This window comes from Pseudonaja textilis, chromosome 5 (assembly GCF_049901715.1).
Source record: "Pseudonaja textilis isolate UNSWEBS1 chromosome 5, rPseTex1.2, whole genome shotgun sequence".
NCBI lineage: Eukaryota > Metazoa > Chordata > Lepidosauria > Squamata > Elapidae > Pseudonaja > Pseudonaja textilis.
The window spans coordinates 36,147,673-36,165,799 of NC_141994.1; the positions used below are offsets into that span (position 1 = coordinate 36,147,673).

The window sequence follows — 18,127 nt, forward strand, 5'->3', positions numbered from 1 at the left end:
ATCTTTTTTCCCACTTAATCTCTGCAGTGCCAGGATAGTCAAAACTGACAAGCTAATCAGTTTGACACCTCTGACTTTTTTTTTGCTTCCTAACCACTCTCCCGCTCTTTGGAATGCTCACTTGGGCACTGGTATAAGTAGTAAGAATGAATTTTTGTTTATATTTACATTTAATGGAGAGGAAGAGATTAAAATGGGAAATACACATTGAAAGCAATTCACTGGCAGTCACAAGCACACTCAACGAACAGTTAATACTCTCTGTCTTCCTTTCCAATCTCTTCATTCTTCAAGAAGAAGAGGGGGAAATGACTCAGGTAGAGACTGCCTACTGAAATATCTTGTATGGCCTCTCAAAGAGTGGAAAGATGGAGAGGAGAGGAAGGGATTATAAAAAGGTATATAGGGATTGCTTTCAATGTGTATTCCCCATTGTGAGTTCATTTACTCTCTTGGAGTCCTTCCTTTCCAACATCTCTGGTCTGCATGGGAAAAAAAAAGTAAACAATAGGTAGGCATGGGATATACTGACTAAAATGGTGATCACAGAACTATGATAATCACATGACTGAGGGGTAGCACCTGTGGTAACTGAATGATAATTAAATTATGATCACTATCACCATATTATTGTTATTCATTTATCACTAGTAATATTATCTTTATTACTGTCACTATTGTCATTATAATTTTTGGACGATCTGGGATTCCATACCATTCAAGGCATATACAAAAAGAGAAGCTCAAAAAACATGAGGCAGACCCATAAGAAGATGGAGAGACCATATCAAAGACACACTACAACATCAATTAACAATGATTGAGGCTGCTAGAAGAGCAAGAGCCAGAACTTTCTATCTCCCTCGACACTCAAAACAGAAAAAAAGGAACTAAAGACTGGCTTCATTATTAGTACTATTTGCTGGTTTTTTATTTGCTTGTGATTCTCTGCTTACTGCTACATTTTCATATAAATAATAGTTGCAGAAAAAAGAAATTGCAGCATTTCTAATTGCTTAGCTATTTTTTATATATGCCAAAAGTGAAAATAAACTAGAATGTAAAGTCTTATAAAGATTTGTGGCAAAAAGAATAATTTGAGAGTGTTAATATGAACTTCTCAGATTTGTCACAAACAATGAAATTGTAGGTTATCACTGAACTTAAGTAGAAAATCACAAATTGCATCACATACATTGCAGATTCACTTAATTTAGAGTGAAAACAAGGGAGGATGGATTCTGAGAACTCCACAAATATCTAAGAAAATGGAAGAATAGATATGAGCTGAATATTGTCTTGCCCTTCCTTGGTCCACAATTTTAAGCTATTGTGAAGCATTAATAGAGTATGCTAATTGATACCTCATACCCAACTTTCAAGATATTATACTAACAATTAAGAATGAATGAATGAATGAACATATTCATTCATTCTTGACTTGCTATGTGGTTAAAATTTCAGCATTGACTGATTATTTGTAATGATTAGGAAAGCATTTAAAACCATATATGTAAATCTAAGCGTTCACAGCAAATTTTAAATGTGAAATCTGAATCCATTCAGAAGCTCAACTTACTTTAAGACTTCCGTATACCCTTTAGCAGCAGCTACATGAAGAGCTGTACCACCAGATTTTGCATGCCGAACATCATTTATATGACCACTATTAAGCCACTGTCTAGCATCCCTAAGCATTATTCGCTCTTCTTCTTTCCGAGCTGCTTCTATATCAACCCCTAAAAGAATAGAAATATATTCACTTTAAAACCTAGACACTTATTATTTAAACTGCATAAAATTCATCAACCTTTAAACAAAACATTGGATAATTCCCCTCCAGTTCTATCTATTCTGTAGAAGTGATCATCCTCAACATTTTGGTTGCAGTTTGAGGCAGAAAACAAAGTTCACACAAATATCATTCTCTAAAAAGGTAGGTATTATACAGACAATTATATTTTTAAAATGCAATATAGGATCTCGTTCAACAAGCTGGACTAGGTCAAGATACTTAATAACAAGGTGAGGCAGAATTACAAACTGGAGATACAAGCTGAGGTCAATTTTCTAACACATTGTCCAGACAAATATGCATTTAATGTAGGTAACAAGACTTGTACAGTCTAAGATCCAAAGTAAGATTTGCAATGTCAGTAGTTTCCATGTTAGCAATTAGTTTCTTATAGATCTGTTTTCCAAGATCTTAATTTCTTTTAACATTAAAAACTTGAAAACGTCAACGTTTCCTTTCATGTACTCATCCACCATGAGCTTATTATTTCTGAAGCTAAAAATTTTAAAAACTAGTAGCAGTAGCCTCTGCCTCCCTTGTCACTCCCTTTTTTCGAAACATGTATTTTCTTTCTAAACCTCTTTTTATTAAACATTGGACATTACTGAAGTTGTATATAAAACATTGAATTAGCTTTTTGCTCTTGCATTAATATGTCCATCTAATTATTATGTTTACAGGTAAAATACAAATGTATAATAAATATCACGTTTAAAATTACCTAATTACTTCATAAAGATTAAAAAGCCAGAACAGAACAGCAGTCAATCTTAGGATATAAAGGAAAATAGCTAGAAAAATGCACATAAATAGATATTGCAGCTTCAAAAATAAATCAAACCATTGAATATTGCTAAGTTTCTTCATTTATTTATTAGGTCTCAGAACTAAATAAAAACAATTAAAAGAAAATACTTTTTCCAATGGTCCACATACTTTGCATGTTAATTTGGTAGTCAGATTAATCTTTCTTACTAATGGACTAAAATAGGAAACCAGTTCAGGTTGTATCCAATAGTGCTTTACGGTTTTAATTGCCAGGATGTTAAAACATCACTTTAATATGTCAAAATGCAATAGACAATTCATGGTGACATTACATTTTTACCTCAGATCAAAACATTGTTATCTCTTATATCAAATCATAAAAGACTGTAATATTCTCCACTATTTCAAGCACCATTATATATAAGATGCATTTAAATAAGCAAAAATAAGCAAGGCTCCAAAATCCCACTTACAGTACTGGTAAAAACAGCATTGACTCTTATAGATTATATTTGTGGGAAACTGGCATGTTTTAATATCTAAAGTTCAAAGATTTCTCAAACTGACACATTTTATTAAACTATTTTAAATGAAATTATGTTTATAATATATTTGCCATGTCTTCAAAACAATTGTTTTGGTTTCCCACTTATTATATTTGGATGGATATTATCATTATGTGATACAGTATTGGGAATGCTCCACATCAAATGCTGCTAGCAAACATGCTATGCTACCTTCAGAGCTGAAGTGGTTCTTTTACTGTCATTTAGATTAGAAGCGCACAGCTAAAAGCCCCAGCATTACAGTTCTTCCCACCAGAAGTTTGGCCATAGCAGAGTTCTGTAAGTTATTATCACAGTAATTTTTATGTGACAGAAAGGAATATTTTAAAATATTGAATTTTAATTAAATGATCAGATTATGCTCAAAACACTAAACATAGTCCCAACTATTAAAGAATTGTATACAGTTTTCCTATTTTACTCAATACAAACATGTATTGTAATGTCAATAACCAATCTGAAATATTGTGTATTTTTCCTCAGTATTTTATCTTAAAAAATACTGACTGCAATTCAATCATTTTTTTTAATGTTAGAAGATAAATGTCAATGGCTAAGCTCCCATCTTATCAACCAAGCTGGGGGGAAATCATTTAATTTCCAAATTTTAAAATACTTTGCTATCTGGAACACGAACATAGTTTTTCGAAGTATTTTTCTTACATACTGTTATATCCCAAAGGGAAAAGAAGCCTACATTCAGCATCGCCTTTCTCTATACCTCCACCAAAATATACAGATAAAAATGCTATGTTAATTCATAGTTCCTCTACAAAATTAAAACCTCTAGAAAAGATATCCAAGTGATACACTTAAATATATATGTATATATTATATGTATATGTATTTTATATGTACAAGTATATATGTGTGTGTACATGTATATATATTTATATGTGTATGTATGTATTTATATTATGCATGTATGTATGTAATTGTATATGTATAAGAACATATTGGATACAGACAAGATTCCAATAAAGATCAGCATCTGGGCACAGAAAAAACTCAGTTTTCATAAAACTAATTTCTATCAAATGAGCACCCTATTTGCAAAAATTAATTTAACTCATCTGGTTTATAACTACATGCCATTTTGTCTCCTATTCCTGCTCCTAGCAAAAACAGAGCAAAGAAGCAGAATAAAAATGGGGAGGAAAAACCAACTGGGAAGAAAAGGAAAAATAAGTGAGAAGAAAGAGTTGCAGAGAAAGAGACGAAAGAAAATAGTTACAGAAAACTCATCTTCAGTGCTGATACAGAATTAATGAATGCTGTTATATGGATTTATTTTAGTGTTCTATAGTTAATTTTCTTGTATCATTAATTTTCTTTACAATATGGAATTTCCTAATCGTTACACATAGTAAAGCACTAAATTTTTATTTTTACCTTGTCGATTCACTTCATTTTGAAGCAATTCTTCCATTGCTTCTTCCTCAGCAATATCTAATGGAGTGTTTCCTTCACTGTTTACAGCTCCTACATATGCTCCTTGACTAATCAGGTATCTGTTAATGGAAAGAAGAAAAAAATGACAAATATGCTGAATAGTTTTAATGTAAGTATAGATTTTTTTTCATAAAATAGTAAAGTATAATCTGTGCATATGGGGAAAATTTGTAAAAGCTTTTAATAAGATTATCTCAATATAGTTGGGTCCTTAATAAGACCCCCTTAAATTAAATTATTATGTTTACAATTCTTCTATATCCTGTAGATTCTGGTCCTTAAAGTGGTGACAGTAAACAGCACACATAGTATATCCCATGCAGTATGCTTTTCCTGATATTTTTTAAAATATTGTTATACTTAAAAATAAACATATGGAAGGCTAGCATAATGCAAACTGGAAAGACTGAAATGTGGCTTTCTTTTTCAAAATGTTTCATAAACTCTAAATGAATCCTTGGAAAGTAAAATGGTACATGTGTGTATTTTTCTCTAGAAAAGGTAAAAATATTTGCTAAGTATTAAAGGGCATTTTGGGAGATTATGGGGAACACATTTACTAGGTTCATGTAAAATCATTTTGTGAGAATGACCACTATATGAAGTTAGATGCCTATAGTTTCTGTTCAGATCATACAAATTTTTGCATATATGAACTGAAAATTCTTAATGTGCTCACCAACCCAAGAAGCTTGAAGACCCCTGCTATAATCATTCCGTTAATATTAATCAGAATTAAAGAATAATCTTATTTTGTTACAATTTGTACATCATAAAATGTATGAACTAAAAAAATCTTACAGGTCATTGTTTTATCCCCTCTTCTTAGTCAGAAATTTAGGGACCACTTAACACAGGTAGCCATTTATCTCCATTAGAAAATGAAGGAGAAGGAAGGGTTTATCACTGTTTAAAAAAATATTCCACTGTTTCACAGTTCTTATGGCCGGGTAGTTAATTTTGACCTATAAATTAAATTACACTAGACAGTCTTTCAGAGCATTATAGACAGCAGTCATTTTATCCCCTCTTCTTAGTCAGAAAGGGCGTTGGTCTTACCTGATACCCCATTTCTCTTTGGGTGGAGACAACATCCAGGATTAGGATTAGGATTGGGTAGACCTCGTGCTGCTATCTGACTGGATTGAGTCTGTGAGGACACTTCCATTACCAACGTTCCCCAGAATTTGGCAAAGGAATAGTGACAGACTGACGTGTTTTCTTGCTGATGTTGTGCTCCACTAGATCTGGAGCAGACCCTCATTAGGGTGGGACTGGATGCTATTGCCATGCAAAGATAAAAGTCGTATTAGGTAAGACCAATGCCTCTTCTCCTTTGTCGTGGAGATAGCATCCAGGTTGGGACATACCAAAGCTGGCTGTCCTATGGGCAGGCTTAGTTCGGTCCAGATCCCCTAGTAAGGGTAGACCTTTTGAAGAACTCTCCATCCAAAGGCTGCCTCCGGTGAGGCAAAGGAGTCTAGCTTATAGTGCTTGATGAACAGGGATGGTGAGACCCAAGTGGCCACCTGGAAAACCTCTTCAAGAAAAGCCTGAGTGGCCCACACTGCCGACATGGCCGCACTTCTTGTGGAATGGGCTGTGATGTGAAGAGGTACTTCAAGTCCCGAGGACTAGTAGGCTCTGGAGATGCACATTCTGATCCACTGCCCCACAGTCGATGGAGTGACCTTGCAACCAAGGGTAGAGGGTTGAAATGAAACAAAAAGGGATTCCAACTTTCTGAAGTGGGAAGTTCATTTTATATGTGTACGAAGGGCCTCCATATGTCCAGAGTGTGCCATTTCTTTTCAAATGTGTGGACTGGTTTTGGACCAAAATCAGGCAATATAAGTTCTTGGACCCTGTGGAACCATGAGTTCACCTTTGGCATGAATGAAGGGTCCAATCTCAAGACAATTCTTTTGGGGTGAAAGATACAGGGTTCCGTCCTGACAGAAAGTGCAGCCAAATCCAAAACCCATCTGGCTGAGGTGATGGCTACCAGGAAGGTCACTTTATACAACAAAAATTGCAGACAAGTAGATCTGAGTGGTTCAAAGCGAGCCTCAGTCAGCGAATGCAGTACCTTAGAGATGTCCCATGTGGTGTATCGATGAATCACTGGAGGTCGAAGATTCATCGCCCCTTTAATAAATCTGTGGATGGTCAGATGCCAGAATAAGGCCTCCGTGCCCCCACCAGAAAGTACACAAGACAGGGCCCCCACCTGCTGTTGTAATGTGTTGAGTGACAAGCCCTTTGTCCAGTCCCTCTTGGAGGAAATCCAGCACCTGGGCAACCAAGACCGCTGCAGGATCCAACCCAGATTGGGAGTACCAGGCACAGAAAGCCCTCCAGGTCACATTGTAAATACAATTGGTGGAAGGCCTGATACAACCATCCAGCAAAACAATTAAAACAATACTTAAAAGTAATTAAACTTAAATATAAATAAGATCACAGGATGATGCATGAAAATCACACAAATAATACAATGACTTTGCAGGCTCCCTCTTCCAAGAGACTGCAAACCTCCTGAAAAAAAGATACATTTTAAGAGATTTCTAGAAGTTCCAAAGAATAGATGCTATAGCAGAAAAGGATCATCTTCTAGATTCCATCAGAGTGTACCTTTTTAAATGTTCACATATTTCTCTGCAATTTAGTATTTTGTCCACAGCAGATTTTAAACTGTATGGCATATACTTTCCTGGGACTTTGATCTACTTTATCCATGGTTCATATTCTCCAACTGATCAGACTCTTATAAGCTTCATCCTGATGGCTCTTGATGGTTTGGCCATTTGGCATTTCAATTCCATTACTGTTGGTAATTTTACCTGGATTTATTGCTACTACAGTTAATCCTCTACTTACAACCATTTGTTTAGTGAGCAAAGTTATAACAACACTGAAAAAAGTGACTAATCACTATTTTTCACATTTATGATTGCAGCATCCCATGTTCACTTGTTAAAAATTCAGTGATTCACTTAACAACTGTCTTGCTTAGCAATGGAAATGGATGTTGGTATAATTACCTGAGAACGCCCTTTCTATCTACGCTGCAAGAAAGTCCAGGATGGGTTAGTCTCTTCCCTATTACATCATAGAGCGCATCTGCCTTGTATAAAAAAGCCAGCCTCTCGCCAGATCCCCAGCTTTAGGCGAAGCTACCTGACAGACTCAGAGTGTCTATGGAAGCAAATAATAAACAAGTTAGAAAGTATCCGCTCCCTGCATGCACCGGACATAACCAGGGTGAGGCTGGACTCTCTTGCAGCATAGATAGAAAGGGCATTCTCAGGTAATTATACCAACACCCTTTCTCATCCATGCTGCGCCGAGAGTCCAGGATGGGACTTACCAAAGCCAACATGTCCATGGGAGGGCCCATGTCCGGTCTGATTACTCCATTTGTGGACCATCCTCTGAAGCACCCTTCGTCCAAATGCTGTATCCACTGAAGCGAAGGAGTAAATGCAATAATGTCTAATGAAGGGTGACAGAGACGCCCAAGTAGCCACTCTGCAGATCTCCTCCAACAAAGCCTGAATATCCCAAGCGGCTGAAGTGGCAGCACTCCTGGTGGAGTGTGCCATTAGGTTGTTAGGCACCAAAGGGATAAAGTCTACTAGGCTTTGGCAATACAGGACCTGATCCACCTGCTTAGGAGGGGAGGCCTTACAGCCCATCGAATTGTGGGAGAAAGACACAAACAAGGCCTTGGTTTTTCTGAATGCAGCCGTTCATTTGATGTAGATACGTAAGGCTCTCTTAACATCCAGTTTATGCCATTTATGTTCCAGATCAAGAATAGGATGAGGACAGAAGTCTGGTAATACAATGTTCTGGGCTCTATGGAACCAGGTATTATTTTTTCGGACAAAGGTAGGGTCTAATCGAAGAACCACCCTGTTGGCATGGAAGGAACAGAGGTCCTGCCTAATAGAGAGAGCTGAAAGCTCCAACACCCTCTTAGCCAAAGTAATGGCAACTAGAAAAAACACCTTAAAAGTTAGAAACTGAAGTGACACTAATCTAAGGGGTTCGAATGGAGACTCCATCAAAGCCTGCAGCACCTTGGGAAGCGCCCATGTGAGATATCTGTGGACCACTGGTGGGCAGATATTAGAGGCCCCTTTTAGGAACCTACACACAGAAGGATGATGGGACAGTGATGAAAATTGATCCCAGTGGAGAACGGTCAACAGGGCCACCACCTGGTGGCGGAGAGTATTGGGTTTATCAGGTGAGACCCTTCTGCCTGTGACCAACACCCCTGGGCCATCTCACCTTCCAGAATGGCCCCTAGTGCTGGAAACTGGCATTCATGGAAAGCAGCAACCTGTCCGGCTCCTTGAATGGATGTCCCTTCCAAAGGGCAGGAGACTGCCACCAGAAGAATGAGAGTAGAATCTGCAGAGGGACCTGCACCCTGGAGGAAGAGTGGCTGGTGCCCACTCATTGAAAAGGGAGCAGGAACCATTGGAGAGCCCGAGAGTGGAGTCTCACCCACGGGACAATACCAATGCAGAAGATCAGTTTCCCCAGCAGTCTGGAAAGATGGGCCAAGGGAACTCCGCAAACACATCAATTTTATAGTGCCTGATGAAGGGCGATGGAGAGGCCCAAGTTGCTGCCCTACAAATTTCATCTATTGGAGCTTGCGTGGCCCATGTTGCTGACATTGCTGCACTTTGTGTGGAGTGCACAGTTATGCCTCTAGGTACAGGAAGTGACTGAGCCTCATACGCCTTCGCAATCATGCCTCTCAATCACCTGCCAATTGTTGAAGGTGAAACTCTGCGCCCTTGGGTGGTAGGTTGAAATGAAATGAAAAGAGCTTCCGTTTTCCGAAATCCAGTAGTACAATCTAAGTAAATGCATAGGGCGCGTCACATCAAGCCGATGCCATTGGCATTCGAGTCTGTGAGTTGGTCTTGGGCAAAAGCACCAACTCCTGCGCTCTGTGGAAAGTGGAATTAATTTTTGGCATGAACGTTGGATCTGGACGGAGGACCACTCTGTCATGGTGAAATATACATAGGTCTTTTCTTACTGACAATGCAGCTAGTTCAGAGATTTGTCTTGCTGATGTAATAGCAATCAAAAAGACTACCTGGTATGTCAGAAAATGGAGACTCGTCATCCTCAGAGGCTCAAAGGGTCCCTTTGTTACAGCAAAGAGGACCTTGTCAAGATTCCAAGTTGGATAGAGGTGAATCACCGGGGGGCATATATTTGTGGCTCCATGAATGAAATACGAATACGAGGATGATGTGAAATATCACCCCAGGAAATAACCGAAGCCAATGCCGCCACCTGCCTTCGCAACATGTTGGGCGAAAGACCTCTGTCCAGACCATCCTGCAAGAACTCCAGTATTTGTGCCACTGATGGAAAAGTGGGTTCAATATTGAAATTAGCACACCACTTACAAAGTATGTTCCAAGTGGCATCGTAAATGCAATTTGTTGATAGACGTCTGGCCGCCTGGATGGTGGAAATGACCCTGTTGGAAAATTTTTCGACCTTCAGACATCACTGCTCAATCTCCATATGGCAAGGTGGAGCCATTGAGGATCCGGGTGTTGAACTGGACCGTGAGATAGAGTGACTCTGTCTGGTGGAATCCTCCATGGTTCCACTAATGACAGATCCCGAAGGTCTGCAAACCACGACTTGCTGGGCCAGTATGGTACTATTAGCAGCAGCTCCGCTCTCTCCTCCAGAAGCTTTTGGATCACCTTGGGGATCACTGGAAGAGGGGGAAATGCATACAGTAGGCCTGGTGGCCAGCGGCATCGAAGGGCATTGATATTCTCCCTGGGTTGGGTACCTCAATATGAATCTCAGGAGTTGGGCGTTGAGAGGTGAAGTCACTGGTTGTCCAAATCTCAGGGCTGCTTCTTGGAACAGTGATGGATGTAACTACCATTCCTACTGATCGACTGTGGCCCTGCTCAGCCAGTCTGCCTGGATGTTGGAAAGACTGGAGATATGCTCTGCCCTGATGGAGAGCAAGTTCCTCTCCACCCAAAGGCACAACTTCTCTGCCTCCCTCATCAGTTAGCCTGAGTGGGTACCCCCGTTTGTTTATATGAGCCTTTGTTGTTACGTTGTCTGTTAGAATCAGGACATGTTGGACCGAATTAGCGGAATGAAACTGAGAAGAGCCAGGTGGATAGCTCTGAGTTCCAATAGGTTTATGCTGTATGATTGTTTGAGAACAGACCAACATCCTTATGCCATGTGGTGTAGGTAGTGCACTCCCCATCCTAACAGGTTGGCGTCTGTCGTAACGATAGATCTGTTGGGTTCCTTGAATAGGGAACCCCTGTTGATGAAAGGTGTGGTTCACCAATGGAGAGATCTGAGGACCTTTGGTGGTACTAGAACTCGTCAGTAGGAAGTGTCTCTTCCTGACCTTTGGAAGGGCAACAGATACCATTGTAGGGTTCTGGCGTGCAGCCGGGCCCAGGGAACAACAGAAATACAGGAGATCAGTTTCTCTAATAGTTTAGATAACCAGATATGGGGTACCCATTTAAGGGTCCTGATCTCCTGAGCTAGTTGTCTGATGCTCTCTTGTCTGTCCGGGGAAAGGAAGACTTTTCTTTCCATAGTATCTATAATGGCTCCTAGATGAATTAGGCGAGTCGATGGAGTTAAGTGACTCTTAGCCCAGTTCATAGAAAACCCTTGGTGTTGAAGAGCCTGAATAGTAAATGGGGTATCTAGTTCGGCCTGACTAACTGATGATGACAAGATTAGAATGTCATCTAGATAGCACTATAAACGGATGGGTCTAGCCATGAGATGAGCGAGTGCTGCTTACCACTGCAGCCCAAACTAACTCAGGAGGTTTTACAGCTCTGCTTTGTCCACAGCCTCCCTAAGGTAGTGCCGGGTCCCCGACGCTGCCAGAGAGTGGATCCCCGCTCTCTAGCTGGCACAGCTCAATTGGAGCCCCAAGAATTGTGCCAGAGGCTTTTAATTAGCCCTCTTTCTCTGCTAGCCAATCGAGAGTCCGCCCGCTCTTACTGAGGCTGCTGCTGCTTGCCCTTTTAAATGCTTGCCCTTTTAAGCACTAAGCAGCTATGTGGGGCTTTCCCGGCCTGGTATGAGATCCTGGCTCTTTCATTTACTCGTGGTTTGCTGACTTTCATTCTTTCTCTTTTTCCTCTTTTTTTCCTCGAAGAATCCAAAGCATTATTACTATATTTTCTATCTTTCTTTCTGAGCACTCTCTCCTCGTGTCCTCTTTGCATGAAGACAGAGGCAAAAACTGGGCATGCACAGTGGAAAGAGGGCTGGACTAAACTTTGATTGACTCCGTCTTTAAGCAAGAAAACAGGAGACAGTCCACGCTTTGGATTCTCCGACCCATACAACTGACAAAAGGAAAGCTCCTACTTGCTCTTCTGCTGTGCTTTTGCAACAATAACAAACTGCTTCCAAGACACAAAGCTCGATTGAGACAAAGGAGCTGAGTCAAAGCTGGGGATCTGGCCAGAGGCTGGCTTTTTATGCAAGGCAGACTCAGCTCTATGACATAATAGGAAGGAGTCTAACCCATCCTGGACTCTCGGCACAGCGTAGATGAGAATTTTGGGATCAATTTTTATCATGTCAAGGACTACCTGTAAAGCACATGTCTCCAAGTCCCATCTTAAACAGGCAATTAAGGATACCTCAGACATTGGAATTAAAAGCTTTCAAAGGCTTTCAGGTTGCTCTAATAGTATTGCCACATAAGATTTTACACACACACACCACATTCCCTACAGCTAAAATAATAAACAATATATCATATTTCTCTCTCATTGAGTATCTATGTGCAGTCCTCAAGATTAACTTCCAAGAATTGGAATTAATTTCAAGCTCTCCCCATAATTTTACCTGTTTACAAATAAGTTGGAAATTTTTATTTTTAAAAGGTTCAAGAATAGAACATGCATATTACAGCAAACTTCCCTCTGGCTATGAAAAATGGAGAAGCCGTCAATTTCAAGTTGTTTTCCTCCCAATAATTTTACCTGCTTCCAAATCAGCTGGCAAGTTTTATTTTTAAAACCTTCAAGAATAACATATATCAGCAAATCTTCCCTCATGAAATGTATTGTGCTAATATATTGTGCTACCTCTTCCCAGAAAAAAAGGCCTCTCTTCTGTTGCTTTCTCGTAAAGAAAAGAGTTCCCAAAAGTTACAAAACAAATACTGGCTGGATAAATTTGAAGAACAATGGAAAAGGCTGAAATTTGTCTTGAACCCAGAATTAAACTGAAAGGTCAACATATTCCAGAACTCATTTAAGAATCTATGTGAACTTGCACAGGTGTTGAGAACATGTAATATCAGAGGACTCAAAGTCACAGCTGTATGTGACCTCAAGTTATTTTCTACAGTTCATGACCATACTTGGGCAAAAATAAGCTGGGGCGAGGGGGGAAATCTGTCTCTTGGCCGGTAACTATTAGCTCAAAGAAGTCAGGATTTCTTCCTCATCGTTTTCATGGGTATAACAAATGAGGTGAAGGCAAACTAGATGATTGGACTAAGGGAAGGATGGAGGGGAAAATAAAGTGCCAGTTCATTGGTAGCAGAAAATAAAAACTGTCTCACATGTTGTATACTCAAAAGAAAAATACTTTTGCAGTCACCAATCTCAGTTGAGCTCATCTTAGAAATAGTTCCACACCTAGGGATAAAGACAGCTATCTCTCTAAATCTACAACTAGCTATAACGTTAGATACTGTATAGATAAAGTATAAGATGCGCCTAGCTTTTGGGGAGGAAAACAAGAAAAAAAAGTCTGCCTCTGCCTCCCAGAAATTTGTCTCCTTGCAGCAAATAGCCTGGTCAGCTTCAGCACAGCCTGATTAGCACAAGCAGATGATTGTCAGTTGGATCAGCCTCCTGACAATCAGCTGTTTCAGGCTTCAGGGATCACCCTTGCCTATTGCCCCCTCCACACGCCCCATTTTCAGCCTCCACATCCTGTTTTCAGCCTCTGCATGCCCAGTTTTCAGCCACTGTGTGCCCTATTTTCAGCCTGTTCTGAGCAGTGGGAATTGGAATGGGTGGAAAACAGGGCTTGTGGAGGCTAAAAAGGGGGTGCGGAGGCTGAAAATGGGGTACGCACAGGTGGTCATAGGCAATGGTGATCACTGCAGCCTGAAACAGCTGATCGCCGGGAAGCCGATCCAACCGACAATCAGCTGCTTGTGCTAATCAGGCTGTGCTGAAGCTGACCAGGCTGTTTGCTGCAAGGAGGCAAACTGCTGGGAGGTAGAGGCTGGAGGGTGGGGGCCAGCAGGTGGGCAGAGCTTCAGCAACATTCACTGTATAAGACGCACAGACATTTCCAGCCACTTTTGGGGGTGGAAAAAGTGCATCTTATTCTTAGAAAAATACAGTATATCTCACAATGTGAGGCTAAGGTTACAGCTGCACCCTTCTTTTCTGTCAGGGCATAGTTATGCCACTCTTTCTCATGATGACAAGCTGACAATCATCCTTTTGCAGAGGGAAAATATATATTTGGTAATACAGAAAATAAGTGAAATTTTGTTGCTGATGAACTATTGAAGATGCTGACTCTAAAATGAATTAATTGATCAGAGTGTTGTAAGGCGTTTTATGAGTAAATTTCAGAAGTTATTTTTCTACGCAAGAGAAATGTTGAGCTCTGCCATACAAGAATAGCAATTAAGCATTAATGTATTAACATTACTAAGACAGCTGCAAGCAATTAAATTTCAGGTTAGCAAATATCTTTAAGAAATGCAACACATAAATTATCTATTAGTTTCTACGTAATAGGAATTCCTGTACACAAAAAACATACAGAACTATTTTGATTTGCCAACTAAAATAACACTGTTATAATCCTAAGGACAGAATATGAATTTTTCATCAACCCAGGAGTCTATGGGAAGGAAAGGTTTGCATTTTACATTAACAATTTGACTTTTAATTATGAAGTATATTTTATTTAGCATCACCATGAGGTCAGTATTTATGTTGCAAGCATCTTTCGTAAGATGACATATGCATAATGTACATTTAACTTTTGATAAGATAAAAGTGGGGAGATGAGACATGAATTAGCAAATATTTCAAAGATATTGGTTTCCCAACGTGTACTGGATTCCAGAGAATTGTGCCTTGGAATTCTACTCCTAAAATACCTTCATCATAATGGTTCATCAGAACTTGATAAGATACAAAAGACAATTTCAGGAAACCAGGCATTGTTGGATTTGACAAAAATTACTGTGGCAAATTTGAGGCCAAATTGTTAGCTCAAAATCCTCTGCAATACACAAGCGGGAATGTCCAGGAATCAATCTAAACAAAAATTCTGGGATCAATTCTCACTGCCTCCAATGTAACTGCAAATGCCCTGCTAAGATTTGAAAAATAAATTATTGCAATCCTGATAAGGGCCTGGAAGATGGTGATGAATTAATGGTCTGGAAAATCCAGTGTTTTGTAGCTTTGCCCATTTAAGATGCAGAGAAAGCCTTGCAATGCAAAAGTTTGCACTCTGTTGGCTTTCAGCACCATTCCGAGTTAATACCTACTCAGTCAAAGAATAAAATATATGGAATTTCAAGCTAAAGTTAACAATAAATGTCTACATCACAAAAAATAGATAAACAAGAGCATTTGAGAACCAGAAAAATATTCAGAGATCCTTTCTCTCCTGAGGCCACGGACAACCTTCTTCAAAGCCAGACACAATAGCTTACCATCTGCTTTGCTAAAAGGCAGACATTCTAAAATCCATTAATTGAGCTCACCTGTCTATGTAAGTGGCAATGAGATCATAACCATTTCACATGGATTATTACATTGTAAATTTTACAGTAGTATTATGTCTATTTATATTCTGTCCTTAATAAATAAATTCCCAGGAAGATAGAATTATTCTATCAGAAGACACAAAACCCACTATTAGCTGCATGGCAGCCAATTGTTGCATTACTGCAATGAAAATAAGATATAATCCTGTTCAAGGCTAATTCGTTTTCACTTATTTCTTATTTAAGATATTAATATATTAATATGTACATCTGCAATCCTTTATATAACTTGTTTTAAAAAGCATTCATTTTTACTTTACATACTGTAATAAAAAATCACATTTGTAGAGATTATTACTATACATAAAAACTCCCTTTATACGACCCTATAATCCTTTAATTTGGGGTAAAGTCAGGGTGACTGAATAGAGCTCAGCATTTACTGGCCAGATGCCATGCAGAGTTTATAGCAGATATTTTTTCTTTGTGCCCTAGAAGAGAAATATCTGCTGCTACCTAAGATTAAATTCGCTATCTTCCAAGAGGGAGGTGAGTGTCCTCACCATTAGGTCACTATGCCGCTCATATTACTACTATACTTATCCAACATTTTATGTTGGTATTTACCTTAATTCATTTTGATTTGATTTCTTGCATTGTATCTATTTTATTCTTCTACTGATCATTGAGTGAATAAATTACTGATTCAATGATCTTAAATTGATCAGATTGAAGGGATAAACTGAAAATTTGTGTCATTCCATCTATCACAGCCACTAAAAACAAATTATTCAGATATTGCACAGGAGGCAAGAAATAAATATCAGAGAAACACCATTTGGCAAAGCAGTAAATGTTAACATCAGTAAACAAATCATGAGTGAAACGTCCCAACTAGGGCAATATATCTAAAATTACTGCATAATTAAAGCTTCAAAGTCCATCAAGAGGTCCAAGAAAATTAAAAGGTCTTTATTCTTCCTATGTTGTTTTAAGTCATAATGCCAAAGGCACTTCTGGTACTCAAACAAATTCTTATACCTGATAGTGTGAACATCACAAAAAAGATCAGCAAAATTTCATTTCATTTAGTATTCACTTACACGACATTATTCCTTATGCTTTTCATGAAATCAAGGAACAGCAAAAGCATTTGAAATTGAAGCTCAATGTATCCTGAAAAGCAGCTAATAAATGCAATTTGAAAAAACTAAGAAAAAGTAATTTTACTTTTCCAAATTAATACTTAATTTTATTAATACAATGAACTTCGTATTTAAGCTACATAAACAGAATAACTTAAATCACAGAATTAATGTATTATAAAAATACTTATATATAAGCAAATGCAGGCTTGTGTTTTAGCGATGAAAACCATCCAAGCAAAGTATTTAATAATAAACTAGTGTAATCTAAATTTATTTATTTACAGTCCAAGACCACATCACAGAATTTAAAAATGCTGTTCAGCATTAATACATCTTAAGTAATAGTGCATACAGACATAAAAGGAAGAAGCCATTGTTAATTATTCATTGAAGGCACTAGATTATTTTATAAGCCAAAGATATGAATAAAATAATTGCTTTTGAAACACTCTCAAAATGCCTCTATCTCTTCATCATGAGCGGAGTTTATCTAACTCAGGAGTGAGTGTATTAGCTCTGATTACCAATGTAAGTACAGTGGGCACTTTAAAAGAATGTGAGAAAAACTCATATGGAAGGTTAGCACATTAGCTAACTATCACTCTAATAGGGTATAATCAATGGAAAGTTTTTAGATCAAAGGGAACAGCCAAAAAGAAAAATAGTCTGAAAAAGAAGTATAACATCAAGGAGAAGCAGAAAAGAAAACTACAGAAGGGAAAATTAGAGAGAGAAGGGTATAAAAAAAGGGATGAGAAAAAGGGGGGAAGATAGAAAGGGAAAGAACTTATGAGGGACAAAAACAGGAAATAAAGAAAAGTTAAGTAATAATGAAGAAGGGAGGGAAACATTTCAATTGTTCTCAAAGATTGATAGATATTGAAAAGAAACTTGAAAGATTTACAAGGTTCATACCAGTACTAGAATGATTTTGAATAACTATTTTGTGCTATGTTTTTAGAATTTTTCTTTTTACATTTTCAAGGGGAAGTACCAAGCAGAGTCTGAATGATGAGATCTACATGATATAAAATAGATATTAGAAATTTGAATGTTATAATTTTAGAATGCACAAATTTAATGTTTGAGATTTCATATGATAATAACAATAAGATTTAAAGGTGTTGCACTTCGATTGGCAATCATAGGGGGAATTTTGCTTCTTAAGAATGTTGGAAGAGAACATATGAAATTGTAAACAAGAGAGATGAAAGTATAAGTACAATGAATAAAAAGATATAGAAATTTAGGTAAAAGAAATACAATTGAATAAGAAGAAAATGAGATAACCATAAAAGAAAATTAAGAGAAGTAAAGGGAGAAATAGTGAGAAGTTGGAAAAAGAGTAATAAGATATGAAGATGAATACGTAAGATGAATATGCATATGAAATTGTGTCTGTACGGAAATGTGATAACCCGAAACAATGCTGTACTCAAATAAGATGTTTTATTTGTTTTGTTAAAACTCAATAAAACTTTATTTTTTAAAAAATGCTTCAATCTCTTCATCATGAGTGGAGTTTATCTAACTCAGGAGTGAGTGTATTAGCTCTGATTACCAATGTAAGTAGAGTGGG

General features: G+C 38.1%; 1 protein-coding gene across 4 annotated transcripts in view; it reads right to left on the reverse strand.

Moving 5' to 3' along the window:
• PPP1R12A (protein phosphatase 1 regulatory subunit 12A) overlaps positions 1–18,127 on the reverse strand; it is a 124,615-nt gene that overhangs the window by 53,724 nt on the left and 52,764 nt on the right. For all 4 annotated transcript variants that reach the window (XM_087934502.1, XM_026699195.2, XM_087934504.1 and 1 more), the window contains exons 3-4: positions 4,522–4,640; positions 1,580–1,739 (exon numbers count right to left, since the gene is read on the reverse strand). In XM_087934502.1, coding sequence (XP_087790628.1) covers positions 1,580–1,739; positions 4,522–4,640 — 279 coding nt within the window. The remainder of the gene's footprint in view (positions 1–1,579; positions 1,740–4,521; positions 4,641–18,127) is intronic.